Source organism: Mus caroli, unplaced genomic scaffold, assembly GCF_978045245.1.
Source record: "Mus caroli unplaced genomic scaffold, Mus_caroli_1 scaffold_1, whole genome shotgun sequence".
NCBI lineage: Eukaryota > Metazoa > Chordata > Mammalia > Rodentia > Muridae > Mus > Mus caroli.
In genome coordinates, this window is record NW_028227256.1 from 113144761 (window position 1) to 113166844 (window position 22084).

General features: G+C 37.6%; 1 protein-coding gene across 2 annotated transcripts in view; it reads left to right on the top strand.

The window, feature by feature from the left end:
• Cntnap5 (contactin associated protein family member 5) overlaps positions 1 to 22084 on the top strand; it is a 928932-nt gene that overhangs the window by 604146 nt on the left and 302702 nt on the right. For both annotated transcript variants that reach the window (XM_029481690.2, XM_029481709.2), the window contains one exon: positions 13502 to 13702. In XM_029481690.2, the coding sequence (XP_029337550.1) occupies positions 13502 to 13702 (201 nt within the window). The remainder of the gene's footprint in view (positions 1 to 13501; positions 13703 to 22084) is intronic.

Consider the following 22084-nt stretch of genomic DNA (forward strand, 5'->3'; position numbering starts at 1 on the left):
ACCACTTTGTTGAAGTAGTACATAAGGTCTCTTCACTGTGAGGATGATTTACCGTCAGTCAGACACCTCAGGTGGTTCCTGCAGGTTTATGGTGAAAATACCCATTCCCTAGCATTTCTTCATATTCTGTGAACATTTCAGACCCTATTGCACTGGCATTTATAAAACTTTCCTCCCTCTTCCCTCTTTCTATGTTTTATATCCCCACCTCTCTGTGTCTCTTTTTCTGTATCTCATTCTCTCTTACTCTTTCTGTCTCTCTCCTACTCCCCCTCTCAGTATATTAAAGACAAACAAGCAAAACTCTGACCAGCTCTTCTACCTGACAGCCCACCACTCTGGCCTCAATACTAGTTTGAATGCTATCCATCTATCTACAGCTAGTAATCTCCCTTCATTCAGTTCTCGGGTTACTTGTACATATCCTGTAAGGCATAACTCTTCTTTCTACATTAATGCATTCCTTATATGTTGCTCTGTCAAAATGCCTGGAAAAAGCAACTTAAGTAAGAGTTGATATGGGATCACAGTTTAAGAGTCCATCATGGCAAGAGTAAGAGATGGCTACACACATCGCCTCAGCAGTCAAGACAGATAAATGTCATTGTTTATTTGACCCTTCACTTTTTTATGATGTCTGAGATACCAGCTTATAGCATATTGACAGCCACATAGAGATCTTTCTATCTCAGTTAACACAGTTCAGAAACCATCTCACTGACATACTCAGAGCCTTGTCAATATTAACCACTAAGAAAAAAAAATAAAGAATCCAAAAAGTAACAGTTAACTTGTCTTTTTATAGACCAGATCCAGCTATTTTCATGCTAATGTGTATTTCCATAAAAATTAGAAAATCAAGTATTAGGCTTGATCCTCATGTTGAACAGTTTTTTCAATGAGATCAGTGAAGAAGTGTTAATTGTTCATGGGTATGTATGTCTGAATTACAAGTTCAATGAAGCTTCCTCTGATGCAAACCCAAACCATTAAATATTCCCTGAATACTGTCTCTTTCCTCTATGTCCCTCTATTGTGAGACTTGCCTCATGATATCAATGTACTTTCTCACTTACTCCATCCTACAACACACTGAAAACAGGCTTATAATCACATCTGTAGCATCAGAGCAATGACAAAGTTCTATTTAGGATTTCCTTGAACATCATTTAGCTTTCATCATTAGATTATATTCTTCCAAGAATCTACTGTCAGATAAACCCTGTCTTCAGAAATTACCTGATTTATTATTTTTGTTCAGTTCTATGGTTGCTTTTATCATCCTAATATTGATTTAGAATTTTTACTTGGTTAGTACTCAATACTCAGACTTACACTTGTTTCATCCTTTTGATTTCATTTCTGCAAGTAGTAAAAATATTTTAACATTAAAAATTATGGAATGGTAATAGTCACAATCCAGTCAAGGGCATTTTTAGTCAATCATATCTAGAAATACCATCACAAACACAGCTAGGTATATATTTTATTGACCACTTAAACACATCTTAACCTGAAAAAAAGTAAAAAAAAAAAAAAATCAGAATACCAGTCACACACATACACAATGGCGGATCAGAGAGGTCTCCCTTTCCTGTTGCCATCAATCCATTCTTATTTATCTTTTCTGTATACCCATCTATTCTACTTTGTCCTCATTCTGTGTGTTTATTGTAGCACAATAAATAGCATCCTTTTTTCTGCATCAATACTCACATTTCTCCCTTGACAGTACACAATAGAAATCAGTTTAGATCTGTTTAAATGCCACATACATTATTTACTGTGGCTTCCTTACATCTAACTATGTGAGCTAAGTACACTTTACTCACTCAGGAATCTACTGATGGACACTTACCTTTTGCCAACATAGCTTTATTTGTAATAGTTAACTGTCAAGAATACAAGCAAACATCTTTTAAAGACCAAATGTCACATTCTTACTGATTTCAAGATCTATTACTGAAATCAGCAAGCTTCAGGGAAGGGTGTTGATCTCTAAGCTCAGAAGTCAGTGTACATTTGCTTTGGGGTGGAAAGGGTGATGGTAAGTGTTTGTTCACATCTTGACAGGATCTAGAATCTTCTAAGAGTCTAGCTTCCAGGTGCATCAGTAAAGAACTGGTTCGTCTCTTGGTATGACTATGGGATATTTTCTTGATTCGGTTATTGAGATGAGAAGGCTCATCCACTCTTAGTGGCAGTATCAAAGGCTCCTCCAGGTATGGATACAATGCTGTATAAAAAGGACAAAATGAGCTAAGCAAAAGTGCTAATCACTCTATGCTTCCTGATTGTGGACACAATGGGACCAGATATGTCACTCTCCAAATACCATGGCTTTACACAATTCTTTATTAGGGCCTTGAACTGGGATTCAAAATAAACTCTTATTCCATTAATTTACTTTTGTCAGGATACTTTATCATAGCAATAGAAATCTTACTAGACAGCAAGGTATTAGACAGAGGTTTATGAGACAATTTTGTTCCTTGTAGTCTATATTGCTTTTCAAAACAAGAGGGTAAAGACATTGATTTTATATTAATTAGTGTGAATGAGACCTGACACATTAAAAAAGGCTGCCCACATACTGTGGCATGTAACAGAGACAATGACATTTATGTTGTGACAGGCTTGGGGATAGGAGTGTCAATTGAAATGTAAATTAATTCTACTATCTCTGACCTTTCCTTTTTTATAAGTTTCCCCAGAACCAGAGCATACATTGAATAGACAGACAGACTTACAGTTAGAATCTCCTTTGTTCAGGATGGGAGATAGTTTAATGGATGAGGAGCCTGGCATTTAGGTATGAGGACCAGAGTTTAGAGTTTCAGAGTCTACATTAAAATCTTGACAGTTATGATGTCCCATCTTTAATTCCAGATTTAGAAGGGAGTTTTACAGGATCAGGAGAAAAGCTTATAATAGCTTAGTTGGTAAATTCCAGGTTCAATGAAAGACCTTAGTAAATAGAGAGGAGAATAATTGAGGATACCAGCTATAAAAAAACCATGTGCACTCAAACACATATGAATACACATATGTTTACATACATGTAATACACAGAGAGATACATATAAAAAGAGAAAAAGAAAGAGAGAGTCAGACAGAGAGAGAGAAAGGGAAATGGGGAAAGAACTCCCTTCTTTTAGTCTTAGAGAAGCAAGGGTAAATAGTGCCCTTTGCCTTCGGTTCAGTCTCCGAAATCTTCCTAGTGTGATATTGCACATCTTCAAATATCTAAAGAGAGGATTATGAAACACTATTTATTTTGAGGCTCTGTGTTACAAATTAATAGTGTTTTAATCTTTAGTCTACATGGTGAAATATGAAGGAGGGATAATTTTATATTTTTATTTGTACAAAGAAGAGGTTGGGAAATATCAAGGCTCAAGGCAACCATCACTCGATAATGAAAGTGACATTTTGGAATAGAAGGTAGCTTTGAATGAGTCACCATGTTCTTCTCTAGACTGTATCAAATAATGTCTGTCACAAAATGCTGCCAAGGCCTCATAGAAACTTCTAAGACAAGGACTACAAATATGGTTCAGTTGATAGAGTATTTACATAGATTTCAGGAAGCCCTGGGTACCATCCCTAGTATTACATAAATCAAGCAGTTGTAAGGTATGTCTGGGAACAGCACTAGAGAAATATAGTCATACAGATCAGCAACTCAAGGTCACTCTTGGCTATATGAGGAGTCGAAAGAGTAACCAGTTAGCTTCGTGAGTAAAGACACTTGCTAAATTTGATGATCTACATTTAATCCCTTTGGCTTTACAAATGCATTGTTGCATGTGAGTACCCATACATTTCTCCAAACACACATGTACATATGCAAATCATCTTCTATCTATCTATCTATCTATCTATCTATCTATTTATCTATTTATTCAGGTTTTTTGAGAAAGGATTTCTGTGTGGCTCTGGCTGAGAATTCATTCTGTAGACCAGACTGGCTTTGAACTCAGAGATTTGCCTGACTCTGCCTCCCAAATTCTGGGATTAAAGGAATGCATTACCATGGCTCATCTGACTTATTTATTTTTATTTCATCAGTAGGAGAAATTGTTTCTGTGTACCTGTACCCAAGGCATACCTAGTACCTCTGAAGGCCAGAAAAACCTGACAGTTCTCCTGAAATTGAGTTTCATATGGTTTCAATCCTCCTTGTTTATGTTTTCAATGAAATCTGGATTTGCTGTAAGCACAGCAAGAGCTGATCTCTTCTGCGCTATCTCTCTATCCTCCTAAAAATACGTCTTTTTAAAAACAATTACTTAAAGTCTAGGTGACAGGAGATCCTGACAAGAGTCTCAAGAGGAAAAGAAAATGAATACTTGTAAGACCACTGCAAGAACCACCCACAAGAACAGCATCACTGTTCTTTACTCCGAATATAATTAATAAGTTGATTTCAAAGTGTTCCTCTCTGTATGCCACAGAGATAAAACACTGAACATCAATGGGGAAAATGGCTGGACCTGGACCTGAGTCTTACATGTTTATTGTACCACATATACATCTCAATGAGAAAGCAAACAACAAACAAACAAACAAACAAACTCTTGTTTCAGGGAGCCACTTTTCTAGATGGGGTCTGATGTATCCAGGCTGGCCTTGAACTCACTCTGTGGCAGTGGATGATTATAAACTCCCAATCTTCCTGATTTCCTAATTAAGTACAAAAATCACTGGGATTTACTACCATATCCAGTTTATGTAGGGCTGGGTATAAAACACAGTTCTTCTTTCATGTTAGGTAAGCATATCTCTACGAAACCTCAGCACCCAGATATATACTCATGTGCTCAGGGGCTATAGTATTCATTTACCTGTACCTTATACCTTATGTCTGTATAAGTCACTAATAAAGAGCCCTAAGCATCTTAGACACATAATGTTTGGGTGGCGGGTTTCAAGACAGGGTTTCTCTCAATAGCCCTGGCTGTCCTGGAATTCACTCTGTAGACCAGGCTAGCCTTGAACTCAGAAATCCCCCTGTCTCTGCCTCCCAAGTGCTGGGAATAAAGGCATATATGCCACCACTATCAGGCAACACATAACATTTCTTTAAACACACAGGTACAAAATTTGATTCACTCTAACCCTTCTACCTTGTTAGACCATAAGAACCAATTTCCTGGGTCTCTTTGATCATGCCATCCACTTTAAAGCAAGGAAGAAAGAAAAATAATTCCTCAAAAAGCCACATAAACTATAAAGGCTAGAGTGAACTGAGAACATAAATCACAGTCAAGTATGTTGCCTGGAAGTTGTAAATGTGGCCATCATAGGTAGGTGGAAAAGTAATGATGGATGTGATACTGGGTACATCACAGCTAATGCAAGGAGGGCAGTGGCCGGGAACTGTTCATGCATGCTACCACAAACAGAGAAGCTCTGTTCTAAAAGCAGCTGTCTGTGGTTGGTACAATAGACAGGAATGCTTTCCTCCCTGAGAAGCTGCACTAGCATTCTTGAGAGAAATAACAGCTCTTGGCAGCTTTTAAAGGAGATGGAAATTGCTTTACATTCAATTGTCATCCTTACCATTATAAAGGTTGAAGGGAACATGGGTCCCACAGCATAGGTTCCTGGACATGTTTGTAACGATAAAATGATCTATATTTAACTGAAATCTGTTCTAACAATTCTCTATTTATCTTTGATTTTCTTAATTTGGATCTTCTCTCTGTATTTGGGTGAGTTTGACAAACACTAACTTTTTCAAAGACTCAACTCTTATTAATATTATGCACTTTTCTCATAGTCTCTATTTCATTATTTGTCACCCTAACCCTTATTATTTTTTCCTGCTCACTGGGTTTGAGATAGTCTTCTTGTTTATCTAAAGATTTAAGGAGCACTTAATTGTGTCCAGAATACCTGGCAGATTATACATTTAATTTTGATTCTTTCTATGGATTTCAAACATTTCCTTTCTGATTTCTTCAAACTTCACTGAATTTTTTTATGAAAAGTATATTTGTGTGCTAAATAGACTTATCAGGTCTTAATTTTTATAGTCTTATGTTTATGTAGCAATATAAGTCAAAAGGAATAACCTATTGTGACTGGCTGGGGAGGCATCTCTATGGTTGAAATTTTCATCATAAGAACATTAGGGCCTGTGTTTATATCCTTAGAACTCATGTAAATGCCAATGGCCATGGGGGCTCACCTGTACTACCAGATTGGGAAAGCAGCAGGAAGAGATTTGGAGAACAAACTGATGACTAATACTAGCTACACTGAGAGCTCAGGCTTTGACTGAGAAAGATTAATCAAGGATAATTCTCAACATCAGTCTCATGCCTCCACTTGCATGAGCACACATGGGCATCTCAAACCCAGCATATATATGAGCTGACATACATGCAAATACATACATACATATATGCATGCATGAATACATACATACATAGAAGAAAATGGAAAAGTGTATTAATTTGTCTCTCTAAAATATTTAGATTCTATATTCTCTTGTGTTCTGGGGTTTTAATTTATTCCACTAACCTCTTCAGATGCTCCTAGAATACCATCAACAGAGTGGCTTGCTGGCTTGATTGTTAAAAATGAGTCAAACACCGTGGCAGGTGTTACGGTAAATTCCTAGCCTGAGTTGAATCAGTGCTTTAGGCCAACATATGTGTTTTAATTTAGTACTCAGAGTACTGGGCACTAGACTGCCCAGCTAAAAGACTACTAGACTGAGACTTGGGGAGCTGATCTGCTTCTTCCAGAATCTTGTGAATAGTAAAATAAGTGCTGGAAACTAGATGTAATATATAATCCCTTACCTCTGGAAATCATAGAAGCTAAGCCTCAGCTAATGTTTCTTACCTGTCAGTTTTGTGAGTTAAATGGAGAGACAAGGCACAAGCATGAAAAGTTAAATGAGCATCAATTCAGAAGGATAGAAGACAACAGAGTACTGTACACAAGTAGACAGTGAATACATGGTAGAAGCAGTATTTGAGGGCTATGTAAAGTGTCTTTACACGTGGCATAGAAAATTCAATTTGTCAACATATATAACTGTGGGCCTGGGTATCAGAGGTTTTCCACGCAGATCTCTATCCAGTCCTGGTCAAGGGTTCCAGTGAAGGGAAGCAAGTGCAGGCAGGGAAGCTGTGCCTTCCAGGTCCCTAAGTAACTCTGAGCTGCTCTGGCTCTGATCTGAGTTGGGTCATGCTGGGCTGAGGAAAAGCTGACTATCCTGTGGGGAGCACAGCAGGACCTCAAGTGGCTCTTCTGGAGAAGAGCCTTGTTACATACAGCTCTTGGAACAAAAGACTCAGACAAAGGAGTAGTTCTTGTGCACTTTTAATTCACTGGATGGATTTATACAGTTTTGGGGGTGATTCAGGGTTCAACAGCAGGTATCTTTCATTGGCTTGGACTGAGAATTTGGGGAAATACTTATTTGCATGTGGGAAGGCTTTGTGCTGTTCCAATGTGACTGATAGCCACGCACCTTTCCTGTGGGGGCTGTAACATTGACAGGAGCCAGGTGTCCAGGAGACATGATCAAACACCTTCTGTCTCACGTAGGTGGAAATTACCACCTACCAGGTCCCACCGGGGTTCAAGACCTAAGCTCCACTGGAGACCAGACTGTCTGTGCTTAGCCCATTGCCCCACATATAACTGTGGCAGAAATGACCACTGAGACCTTAGTATAGAATCATTTCATTATAATTAAAGTATAAAATTGTCAAACTGATTGAAGGAATACAAGCAGCTCCCTAGAGTGATTTCAGTTCAGTTAAGCAGGATATTGACAATCTGGAGATCTCTCTTCTTTCCAAGCATTATTACAGAGAAAATACAGCTTTTTTTTTTCTCAGCCAAGACAGATATGTATGCAGAATGTAGCTTTAATAATCAGAGTTATTGTCTCTTTCTTTCTTTAATAATAATACCAATCAGATATAATTGAAGAAAACTCTGAAAGAATATTAAATTTTGGTTTTGTATGTAAACAATTTACAGCTTCTGAAATGATAGCCAAAGGAACCAAGTAGAATGTCTAGAAACTGGTTGGGGAAAATGGACTGGAGCAATGAAAAGGAACAATTTTCCAACACACAAGAAAAGAGAGAGAATGCTACAGAATATCCTGTCATCACTTGCCAGGACGCTCTTTCTGCAATATCTTATTTCCTTTGGATGTCTTGTGTGTGTGTGTGTGTGTGTGTGTGTGTGTGTGTGTGTGTTCATGTGTGCCAGAATGTATTGAGGTCAGAGGATAATTTCAAATGCTATTTCTTGTGTTTTGTGTCACAATGTCACTAAATGGCCTGGAACTCACTGATTTGGCTAGGCTAGCTGGCCAGAAAGCCTTAGGAACCAGCTGTCTCCTCTGCTAGTGTGCTGGGAATACAAGCACATGCCACAGCATCTAGTTCTTTCACACAGGTTTGTTATGTGCCTTTTTATGATATAACATAAAAACATTATAACAATATTGTGGCTGCAACAGGAAAAAATATGAATTTCAGTGATGTCATAGGACTTGACAGCAATGATTTAGTCAGGACCCTTACAGAAAAAGTGTTGAACAGCTATGCTGTTTTATTTATTTTCTTACTTCTAAATGTGATATCTAACCAAAGCAACTTTAGGAAAGAAACATTTATTTGTCTGAGAGGTGAAACGTATCGTCCATCATTGGGAAGGCATGGCACTGGGAGATTGTGGCACCTGGTTCCATTGCATCTGTAGAAAGGAAGCATGCAGAGAGGGATTAATACTGGTGCTCAGCTTCCAGCTTTGTTTTTGTCCAGTCCAGGAATCAATCCCATGAAATTGTGATGCTTGTTTTACAATGGACCCTCTTTCTCCATGATAAATCTAATAAGGTTAGAAATTAAAACACATGTATGCTCAGAAATTTATCTTTGAGATGATTATGGTGTCTGTTATGTTGACAATGACAATTAGGTATCACACACTCTCAAGCTAAATAACACACAGAAATGTTCACTATCCCATTGATGAAACCAACAGACTTCAATGTGCAGATTCACAGGTACATTTTGATTAATGAAGTACTCCAGAGATGAGTCAACCTGGTCTCAATTCACATTGTTTGTATGTATAAAGAATGACTTAAAGTGAATTCCACTTATTTGAGTATCCCTTAAGGAAAATCAGATGTGAGCTAGGGCTTTAAGTCTTTTTCTCTCTTCTTCATCCTAAAACAATGCTTATAGTTTGACTATTGATGCCTATTGACTGAGTTGAGAAGGGCCATTTGGAGCACTGTATTGTTCTTTTCTATCTTCTTCACATTGTGCATTGGTGAACATGTACCAAAAAGTGTCAATTATTAAGTTGAATTATTAGAAATTACTTCCCATTCAATATCCAAAGGCAAAATCAGCATGCTGAAAATGAACACTCAACTTTGATACAGGTTCCATTTCCATCTCACCAAAGACAGAACATGATTGCAGTAAACTAATTAAATGAGTGAAGTCATATAATAAATATAGAGATTTGAAATACCTCCATCTATATAAGAAGAAATAACAAACTACTGATTGAGTAATAATATGCAGACATTCCTTTAGAAACAGGTTATATACATAGAGAATGAAGAAAAGATAACTTCTAACAGATGATTAGATGGCAGATAGGTAGATGATTAATAGATAGATGATAGATAGAAGGATGATAGATAATCAATCATAGAAAATTAGTAGATAATAGATTATAGAGCATTGCTGCAATTTGATAGACAGATATATGGCAGTGAGAAGGAATAAGTCAGGAGAGCTTTGAAAATAATCTAGCTAATGAGCTACAGTTTCCAAGGAATAACCTCTTCCCTTGGTCTTTACTCTTTGATTTGTGATTGGGTCTGTGATATCTGTAAATTTAATACATAATGTCTGAAAGATGTTCTAGTATGGGGGCAGTAGCATTACTCCATCCATATACCTTAGAAATACAAATCCTCCCATGAACATCCCAACCATTTCAAAGCTGTCCATTTTTATTCCTCATTCTATAGCATCTCATTTATTGAATAATAACTCTTTTGCTAATTGTATTATATTTGTGTATGTTGACATTGTACGGGCTAGTTTTGTGTAAAATTTACACAAGCTAGAGTCCTCAGAGAGGAGAGACCCTCAATATAATTGAGAAAATGACTCCATTTTATTGCATTCTAGGCAAATATGTAGGATGTTTTCTTAATAAGTAATTGATAGGGGAAGCCATTATGGGTGGTGCATCCCTAGTCTGGTGGTGGGTTCCATAAGAAAGCTGTCTCAGGAAGCCATGGAGCTCAAGCAACTATACAGCACCTCTCTATGGATGGCATCTTCATTAGCTCCTGCCTCCATGTTCCAGCCATATTTGAGTTCCTGTCCTGACTTCATTTGATTATGAACAATGGTATAGAAGTGTAAGCCAAATAAACACTTTCACTCCAACTTGCTCTTTGGTTATGGTCATTTGTCAAACAATATAAACAAGATATTAACAAAATTCTTGGAGTCTCAGGTGAATATTCTTTTAACAACTTTAACAATATGAGTTTCCATCATTTTATTTTAGGAGCTAAAATTCAATGGAATTAGTTTCTTCAATAGATTAAAATGAAGAATGTAACACTATTTCAAAATAGCAAAGCACATTTTCCCCTGGTAACATGGTGGTTATTAATTAATTGGTTTGGGAAATTATTCCCAGGGTGATTCACCGTCATTGAGCATGATTTAATTGGATGATATAAGAACTATTCCCAAGTTGGAAAAATCTTAAGGAAATAATTAAAACCAAACCAAATCACTTTTTCCTTCTTCTAATATATTGACACAGAAGTGTAGGGTGATGAAATATCTTTTCCCAGGTCACAGAAAGAATTTATGGGAAGAATTAATACAGAACATCCAAGTAGTCAGTTCTTTCCTTTTATTTGGAGCTAAATCATGCCAATGACCCTAATCTTGCTATTTACAGTTAATAATAACAGTTGCCTTCAGCATGTTTTCCAACTAGTGCTCTGTAATAGAAATGCTGTGGGTTATTGCTTTTCTTTATGGGCCTTTGTTTCTACATTTGTAAAACTAAGAGGGTGGAAGAGGGAAGAAACCACATGATTTCTCTGCTTTGTTCCTTTTCTGCTCTTGGACTCTATGAAGAATAATGTAATGATGTGGGCAAGATTCTCTGGTGGCAAGTGCTTTTCAAGTCTTCCTGTTTCCTCCCCTGCTTTATCTGTGAGGATGTTCAGAATTAAACTGCATATCAAGTTGCAGTAAATGGTTTCCCCCAAGTTATCACAAGTGTCCAACATAGTCCACAGAGGGTCTTACAACTTCAAGATTTACTTGTTTTTATTCTTGTGTATCTTTTGTTGGTATGTGCACTTGTGTGTTTAGATGCCTTACAGGCCAGAGAGGTTAGATGCCTTACAGGCCAGAGATGGATCCCCCTGGGCCTGGCACTACAGGTATTTATTTGTGTGCCATCTAACTTAGACTTCTGGAAGAGAGGCAGACTGTTTTAACTGCTGTGTCACCTCTCCAGCCTGCCTTGCAACTTAATGGTCTTGATTTCTGTTCCTCATAGCAGTCATGCTGCCTACTTGTGTAATTGGTACTTCCACCTATTTTGGCTGTCACATGCTTCAATTGACTATAACACCCAAGTTACCAGTCTAAGTTTCATACTGGCAAAAGTGGCTTTCAAGTACAGATTTCTCTACCTTTAAAACCAAATTCCTATCTCTTACTGATATCTTGCATTCTTTCTTATCTTCTCCTTTTGTTCTTCTTGAAAGAGTCACATGTCTTTGAGTTTTTCAGTATAGAGATTTTCAGATAATTTTTATATGTGTGTATATATGATTATTATTATTATTATTCAGGATACTCTAGAGGACCAGACCTGTCAGAATATGTAGCTATAGAATTGATTAGCGTGATTTACAAGCTATGGTCAAACTAGTCAAACAATAGCTATCTACTAACAGAAAGTCCAAGAATACAGTAGTCCTGGGAGGCTGGCTTTCTCAACTGTTTTACAGTAAATACCAGAATCCCAAAGAAGTAGGCTCTAATGTCAGTGAATGAACTTTCCAGCAAGAGTAACTATGGGCTCGTAAAGAGCAAGAGCTTCCTTCTTCCATGCCCCTTTTATAGGCTGCCACCAGGAAGTGTGGCCCAGAAGAAAGGTTGATATTTCCACCTCAAAAGATCTGGATTAAAGAGTGGATATTCCCATTCAAATTACTTAATTTTAAAAAATCTCTTACAGATATTACTCAGATGCTTTGATTTTAGTTATGTCATCCAGATAGAGTCATGTAAACAACCAAGAATAGTTACCATGAGTGTTTGTTCATGTTTTTGCATGTATTTGGAAGCCTAAGGATAACCCTGGTTGATATTCCTCAGATGTCATTCATCTTCGTTTCCCTTTAAAGATTAAAATAAAAGTGTGTATTTGTGTTGGGAAAGAATCTGTGCACGTGAGTGCAAATGTCTCTACGAGCCAGAAGAGAGCATTGTATTTCCCAATGATAGAATCAGATTTAGTTGTGAATACCTATTGTGGAATATTGGGACTGAACTTGTGTCTTCTGTAAGAGCAGGGCACCCTCTGAACTTCTGAGTCGTCTTTCCAACATATTTTGTTCCTTTGAATAAAAACACCCATTGGCTTGTTACTTTAGTAGGATGGGCTGTCTGGTCAGCAAGACCCAGGGGTCTACCACTCTCTGCTCTCAAGCACTGGAATTACAAGCAAGCATTAGCATGCCCAGCATTTTGTTTTCATTGCCACTTCAGGTTTCATACACAGATCCTTATGCTTACATGATATAGTTTAACCCGTGATAATGATGGGTTGCCTTATAGATCCATAGTGTCTGTAGCTGTTGTTTTAACATGATACTGTTGTTTTTAATTTTTTTTTAAAGAAATTACCTCTGATACTGTGTATGTACTGAACTTACCTTAGTATTTTCTATTTTCCTTACACAGTACAGTATAACAACTGTTTGCATAGCATCTATTTTTTTACATATCAAAAGTAATATGAGGATGATTTAAAGTTTAAGGTAGGTGTATATATAAATGCTTTGCTGTTTTATGTGAGAAACTTGAACACCTACATATGTTGACATATTTTAGAAACTCTTCAAACTGTTTCTCTATGGATAATGAGGAAGACTATATTTATCAATTTTAAATTAATAATGGCATTAATTACATAGTATAAAACTTGTAGAATAAGGATTCATAAACATAACTCCTAAGATTATTTGCCTGTTATTAACCAGAGGTAGAACACTATAAGTAACAAAACTCTCTTTTTCTTCTTTAAGGAATAAAATGTGTTGATCCCATTGTCTACATAGAACACTCAGAAGGAGCCTCTATTGTACTTTGAATGACTCACTGTTTATATAATCTTCCTTAGAAGTTCTTCTAACATCTCTTGTTTTGGATTGTTGTCTATGTAGAGGACAAGATATGGATGACAGTTCAGCACAACAACACAGAGCTGACACGGGTACAGGGTTCCAGCCCTGAGAATCCCTACTCCATGACCTTAAACTATGGTGGCAGTATGGAGCAGCTGGAAGCTTTGATTGATGGCTCAGAATACTGTGAACAGGAGGTGATGTACCACTGTAGGAGATCCCATCTACTTAACACACCAGGTAAGGTCCTATCTTTCTTCCTGGTTTGATGAAACCTACCAATATTCTGTCTGTATTTTTTTTTTCTGAAAGAAGTTAGAATCATTGGAGAAGTGGGAACCTCAATTAAAGATATATTTACAAATGGTAATTTTCTTAATGACTGATATGAGAAGTCCAGTCAATTATATGCTGTACTATTGGGTAGGTAGTCCTGAGGTATATAAGAAAAAAAAAAAACCATGAAAATGCACCTGGGGAAAAAAATGAAGGAACAAGCTAAAAAGCAGTGTTCCTCTATGTCCTTTGCTTTGTTTCCTGATTCCAGGTCCCTGTCCTGACTTCTCTCAATTATGGAGTGTCAGTTGCAAATTATAAGCTTTTCTTCTTACATTTCATTCAGTGATGGTGTTTTATTACGGCAATTGGGAAAAAAAAAACTTTATCAACAGTACATCTGATAGAGGGCTAATATCCAAAATCTATAAAGAACTCAAGAGTTAGACACAAAGAGAACCAAATTAAATACTATTTAAAAAATGGGGTACACAACTTTAAAAAGAAGAATTCTCACCTGATAAACCTCAAATGACTGAGAAGCACTTAAAGCAATCCTTAGTCATCAGTGAAATGCAAATCAAAACAACCCCGTGATTCCACCTCACACTAATCAGAATGGCTAAGATCAAAATGCAGGTGACAAGAGATGCTGGCAAGGATGTGGAGAAACGGGAACACTCCTCCATTGCTGGTAGGACAGCAAGCTCATAAAACCACTTTGGAAATCAATCTTCCAGTTCTTCAGAAAATTTGAAATTGTTCTACCTAAAGACCCAGCTATACCACTCCTGAGCTTATACCCAGAAGATGTTCCAACTTGTAATAAGGACACGTGCTCCACTATGTTCATAGCAGCCTTATTTATAATAGCCAGAAGCTGGAAACAACCCAAATGAAACAAACAAAATGTATCCAACAAAAGAATGGATACAGAAAATATGGTACAATTACACAATGGATTACTACTCAGCTATTAAAAACAATGACTTCATGAAATTCACAGGCAAGGGGATGGAACTAGAAAATATCATCTTGAGTGAAGTAACCCAGACACAAAAGAACACACATGGTATGTACTTACTGATAAGTGGATATTATCCCAAAAGCTCAAGATACCCATAATACAACCTACAAACCATATATATGAAAGGTATATTTTATAAGAATTAAACTACACTGCACTTACTCACTTTGTTTTGGAGAGATGTAAATCAAAGAATATCAGGAGTCTTGACTGATATTCAGACACGGTCTGTTGAGTCTATATTTGTCTTTGTTTCTGCAAAAAGACACCCTGTCAATATACATCCTAAACAAAATTGGGAATAATGAGGGTTTTTAAAGAAACAGCATTTGAGCTAGACATGTACAGTGTGGTAGTTGGAAACTGTGTTGGAGGAGATGGAAGATGGCATCAGAAGGTATCAAAGACCCCAGTATATACACACAAGAGTGATGAGTTGTGTCTAGATCCAAGGATATCTAAGGAGAGAGCACCAGGCAAAGAGACCAAGAAGGATAAGTAGGAATTACTCTGTTTTCACAGAATTTATGTGTGTGAAAAAGAAACATCAATGTATATGACTCTAACAGTAAAATTTCATTTTTAATTAATTTCTCAGTTGTTAAGATAGAGGGTCTCATGTAATGTATGTTTGCTTTGAACACATTATATAGCTGAGATTGACCTTCAGCTTCTGATTACTTTGCTTCTACCTCTAGAGTTCTGAGAGTTCAAATCTGCTCCACCATGCTTGCTTTTATCTGTCTACCTGACCATGAAAGTCAGGGCTTTGCTGCATGGACGGAAAGCACTCTAGCTATGAAAACAATACCTAACCCTAAAGTTGCATTTCAGAAAAAATAAAGAAACGGCTAAATAATTTTCAATTTTTCTGATGCTGTTTTTATAGTGATTGAATGATTGGCTATTCCATATGTTTTAGTTAACTTTCTTGCTGTTGTGAGGTAACATCTAAGAAAGCATCTAGATGTGGAATTTACTTTCAAGGTTTAAAGCCCATCATGACAGGTGGTGAACTCAGTGTGGTCTGAGGTAACAAGAGAATAAAATAATTATCTGCTAGTATCTTAGAGGACCAAGGAACAGAGGGTAATAGTAACATTTATCTAGATCTTTCCCTACATCTCCCTGGCTGGCCTGGAACTCCTTGTGTTGAACAGGCTAGCCTTGTACTCACAGAGATCTACACACCTCTTACTCCCAAGGGCTGAGATTGACCACTTGGACCACTATGTCCATATGAAGCAATTCATTTCTGTAAATACTGACTTATACTAAAGGCTACAATAATATCAAGTATCACATTCTATAGCAAAGCTCAGTATCCTAGGGCTTGGCTTTCCTAGGTTTTGAGTGGCTATAGAACAGTAGACAGAAATTTTTGTAAAGCATGAGTGGGTGATACCTAAACCAATACACTGCACTGTTTGACTAATCTAGAATGTTCAGGGGGAAGATATTGTTCCACCTAAATGAATTTTCTAGATAACTGTCACTTATTCCCTTTAAACACCAAAAATGTTTTCAAAGAAAATTTAACTATTTGAAATGGAAATCTTTCTCTGATAGATTACATGCCTCCTTGCCTTCTTAAACACAGCATTCAGAACAGAAAATTGGACCATTTTTTGATGACTTAGGTTCATCACTGTGAAATCAATTCCAGAACTCCTATTGAATTCAGCCATGCTTGTCAGGCTGATGAAATCAGAGCTTTCTCTCTGCATTCTTTTTTTTTTTTTTTTTTTTTGCATCTCAGTTCCCACCAACTGCCTTACAAGGGTCAATGTCTGTGTTTTCTTGCTTATTTCTCTGTCCCCTGATGATTAAGCTGAATACATTTGTCACTGTAAGTGCTAAGGAACTGTCTTCCTTTCTTTTCATTGCCTGGTCTTGTTTTTCAATATTCAAATTCTTATGAAAAAATATAGTTGTGTCTATTCTGACTTTGGACTTCTCTAAATGACTAAAACTGTCATATAACTTAGATTATGTCATTCTATTTAATTATTTTATGGCTACAAGTGTGTGTCCATACACCACAAACACACACACACACACACACACACACACACTGCCCTTTGTAGTCAGATGTGTTAGACTTCCCACAGCCCGCATCACTGGAAATACAGTCTTTTTTGAGCCTCTCTACCTGGGTCCTTGGGAACATCATTCTGGCCCTCTGACAGAGTGGCACTTTTAGCTGTTGAGTCCTTTACATCTCCGGTCCCTGTTGAAATTTTGTGTAGATGCATTGTCTTCCTAACTTATTGTCTTAGGTTCTCTGGGTTTAGGTTTGCATAGGAAGAGCATATTTTTGGGGTTCACATTGGGAGTGAGATTTCCATCCAGTCCTTACCTGACTTGTGCCAGTCTGCTTAGTTTCTACAAATGAAATTCACCACCTGTTAAATTTATACAAGCATCTTAAATTCCTAAAGCTGAGAAGGAATAAAGGCAAACAGTCTGGAATTCTCGGTCTGTGCCAGCTATATCTTAGGCATCCAGTAACCAGTGTCTCTGCTCAGTGCTACCGTCAGTAAACAAGGAGCAAAGTTGATGCAATCATGAATTTCCTTTTTCTTATTAGTTCTTTATTAGTTTGTAAATTCCACACAATAAGTTTCTCCATGTCTATTTCCTTTTCTTGAATCCATTCCAGATGTTCACTCCATTACCCATCCAACTTTGTGGTCTCTTTTGTTCTAACCATCAGGTCCAATTTATGCTATCTATATATTCATGGATGTATGGCCATAGGCAATTTTTAGGGGTGACATCCTTTAAGAAAACTGACTCTTTTTTTTCTAGCAGCTATCAGTTGCCAACAGCATCTCACATGGGAGTGGAACTTCATGTCTACCCACTCTCTCCATGTTGATACTTTCATATGGATAGAGCTCAAAGAGGTCTTGTGCATGCTCGCATAACCTGAGTTCACAGATGGCAACACTGATGGTATTGTTCTTAGCTAATAGAGTCTTACCATAAATTTTGTAAGATAACTAATAAGATTGGCAATAGCCTGTAACATTTGTGTATCAGTAGAAATTTACTGGCCAGCAACTCCAAAATGAGGAAATTATTTTTGAAAATAGACTTTTTATCTGTAAGCTTATGGTGTCTAATAGGAGCACTATTGTTCCATTATAATGCATATACAGTGTCTCTGTCTCTCTCTCCCTCCCTCTCCCTCTCTCTCTCTCTCTCTCTCTCTCTCTCTCTCTCTCTCTCTCTCTCCCCCTCTCTCTCTCTCTCTGTGTGTGTGTGTCCACGTTTCTACTCTTCTATAGTAGTGGGTAGCCAAAGACTTGATTATCTAAAACCAATGTAGATTAAGAAAGGATTCCCAATCCTTTGATGCAGCTATTTATTCCATATTGTCAATCCCCCAACAGGAAGAGCAAATAAGGCTGCTAGAGCATCTCAGCAGGTTCGGTGCTTTGCTGTTAAACCTGAGAATCTACATTTAATTTCCAGGACACACATGGTGGGAGGAAATAATAAATTCCCACAAGTCACCATCTGTACTTCAGCCAAATTCTGTAGGATAACTATGTGCACATGTCCCTCCCCCCATTTCTGTTGTGATGTATATAAGAATAAGTATATAAATAGGGCTTCAAGAACATTTTGCATGTAGATCATGTTTAACATAACTGATTTTATACTCAGAATAAATTCCTTGAGGTACCATTGCCAGAACAGTGTGAATATTTTCAAGAATGTTTGTTACCTTGACTTCTGCTGTGTATCGAGGTGGAGCCAATTTATAACCCAGGCAAAACAGAGGAACTCTGTGCCCATTTCCAAGCAATGAATATTAATTGTAGCTTCTCATTTCAGCATTAGAAATCTTATGAATATATAATGTCACCAAAAAAATTGTAAATAATTTTTGTTGGCAATACTAATTATGCATCCACATGTGTGTGTGTGTGTGTGTGTGTGTGTGTGTGTGTGCAAGAGAGAGACAGAGACAGAGACAGAGAGAGACAGAGACAGAGATGGGGAAGAGAAAGAGAATACCATAGCTTATAGATTTCCATTAACTGGTAATCAGAATGCTAAAAAACTATGAAATGTTGCAAATACCATTTTCAGGTAGATTTAAGTTGGTCAGAAGATGGTGTAGAAGAAGTCTTCTTGACATAGCATCTCCTCTGTACTTTACACAATATATAATGGATGAAGTAAACAAGGCAAGATGAGAGAAATGGAAAAAAACACCCAAATGGTCACAGAGACTTATTGTGGCTGTGGCTGTGGCTGTGTGTGGATGTCAGATAAGCACTTTCTCTAAAGCAACTCCAGATATACGTACACAAGTTTATATGCTCACATACCTTAATTCGTGCCAGAAAGCCGAGAGGCTGAGCTCTTTTTAAAACCCCACTCCACTAAATCAAATCATACCACTGTTTCATAGATATTATGCAAAGCTCCACAGATCAAAGAAAAGTGTGTGCATTTGTATGAATTTACTTATTGTATAGAAAAATAAAGATGGAAAGAGAAAGGCAGACAGGGCCAGGTAGTGCTGAGTATGTCTTAAATTGTGCAAATTCCTGGGAAGTATTCAAGTGTTATACCACTCAGCTTCTAGGCAGCAGACTGTGGGTCCCCAACGAAAGTCCTTAGTTCTGTCTCCATGCACTAGGACTTGCTTGGTTAACTTCATTCAGCAACAGTGAGAGCAGAGGGAAGACAGGAGAGAAGAGTTCATGCATCGTGTACCACTGTGTTTCTTTCATTCAATTGGTGACTGAACCATGGAATTCTTGGTTTCTATTTCTCTGCTATTTCCCTGTAGATCTACCCATGACCAGCCAAGGTGAGATGCAATCTATCTCTGTAACTAAAACTGTGCCCTGGAAACTCCAAGGGGCTGTGGTACAGTAAATAAGTCCTGTAACTCTCATGCATTTTTGCATTTTTTTCCAGTCTGTCTGCTACTTCTTGGCACAGCTTTATGCAAGGCTAAGGCATTGCCACAGAACAGCTTTTCAGGGCATAGAAGTAGCCAACCTGCAGTGCTCAGAAGCTCATTTCACTGTGGAAGGAAGCAGTCATTTCCTCTGGAATAAGATATAGCCTGCCAGTCGGGTGTGGTGGGACACGCCTTTAATCCCAGCACTCAGAAGGCAGGGGTAGGCAGATTTCTGAGTTCGAGGCCAGCCTGGTCTACAAAGTGAGTTCCAGGACAACCAGAGCTATACAGAGAAACCTGTCTCGAAAAACCCCAAAAGAAAAGATATAGCCTGCCTCGACTGATATATATCAGTCATTTCTCATATATATCAGCACCTATGGGCATTCTGCCTTTGGTCAAAGGTCAAGAAGGTGGGAAATGGTGAGGGATATGAAATGAAACAGCACTCATTCAAGCAATTTATAAATGTAAAGGAGAAAGCAATCAACTTTGAAGCTGTGGCCTCCTTGATGAATCATTTACCTTGTTAGCTACCCGCCTACATCAGTTACTATAGTCCTCATTGTGACAAAGATATCTGGCAGAAAGACATTCAGATGAAGGGTTAGTCTTGGCTTTTGGTGAAGGAGACATAGTCTACCAAGACAGGGAAGGTAGGAAGCAGATTAGTTTATACGGGGTCAGATGGAAGCAACAGGTAAAAAGAAGAAAGAGCTTAAGCCAGAATCAGGACTAGACGACGGATCTTTCTATTCCAGAGTCTCTGAAACGTACTTCTTCCAGGAGGTTCCACCTCCTCAATATTCTGCAGTCTCCATCAGTACTCCAGAAGGGAAGTCAAGTGTTCAGATATATAATTTGTGGACAACATCCCGCATTCAATTCCTAATATTCTACAAAGAAAATCCCTCTGGAAGGAAGATAAGATAGACAAAGCCTTCGAAAGATGATTCTACAGGTCAGTCCCCTAAAGCCCTCTGAAATGAATGGGCATTGAACATCTTAGCCAACCCCAAGTTCTCTCCCATATTTTCTAGAAAGCCAAGGATGCTTCATTAGATTCTCGCAAGGCCTACCTATTTGTGTTGCGCATACTATTTTATTTAACACTCTAGTGTGATTCTCTCCCAACTAAATATGTCCATGGCTCATGGCACAAAGGCCAAGTTGAGTCTGGAATGCATGCTATAGTTTGACATTGAATATTCCCTAAGACCCATGTTTAAAGACATGATCTCTAGCTTGGTGTAGATGGTAAGTGGTAGAATTTTTAAAATTAAACTCAACGGAAGAAATTCAGGTTATTGGGGCCATGGCATTTCTCATGGCCCCAATTTTTTGCTGCGCAGTGTGTGTGAGTATGTCACATGCACACACACACATGTAATAACATATATGTACAAGTAGATGCATGTGTGCATTGTGTGTGTAACCACTAAACAATCATGCATGTGATAGAGTGGATTCCCCACTAGCCTGGACCTCACAAAATCTGCTAGGCTGCCTTACAAACAAGTCAGAGTGGTTTGTATCCATCTATCCAGCACTAAAAATACAAGGACATGCCACCATGCCTAGGTTAACATACACACATACAATATGTAAGTGTAGAAATGATTAAGTCTATGTCCTTTCACTATATTATGATGCCTTTGAATCATAAAACACTGCAATAAAAAGATAAGCTTAGGCATATGACTCATAACAAGCATTAATAACTAGTACGTGTTTGAAAATGTATTTGGCATTCTTAGCCACCAGCAAATGCAAGTTGAAATTATACCTGTAAGAGTGGCTGTTGTAAAGAAAATGACAGATGCTGTCAAGGACCAGAGGAGCTTATATACTAATGATGAGAATATAAATTGGTGCATATACTATGGAAACTAGTATGGAGATTCCTAATATAAACTAAATAGATCTTCTATCAAGCTATATACAATGAGATAATTCCTAAAAGATCTAATGTAGCCCATTTTAGATATGTACATATCCATGTTCTCTGTCACATTATTTACTACAGCCAAGATATGGATGTAGACTAGGTGCCCATAAGCAGATTAATGGATAAAGAAAATGATACAATGTGTTTTATTCAGCCATGCAGAACAAAATTATACCATTCTCAGGAAGATGGACAGATAGGAGATTATTACATTTGGTGAAAAAAGGGTGACTCAAAAAGACAAATATTGCATGCTTTCTCTCATTTGTAGCACCAAGATTATATTTACAAATAATTGTAATGTATATATCAGTATATGTATGCATATTTGTGGTATAGAAGTCAAAGGAAGATTATGTGGTAATATTAAAAAGAACAGAGGGAGGAAGCAGGAAAGAACAGAATATAACTGAGGTAAATATGAGCAAAGTGAAATGGCAC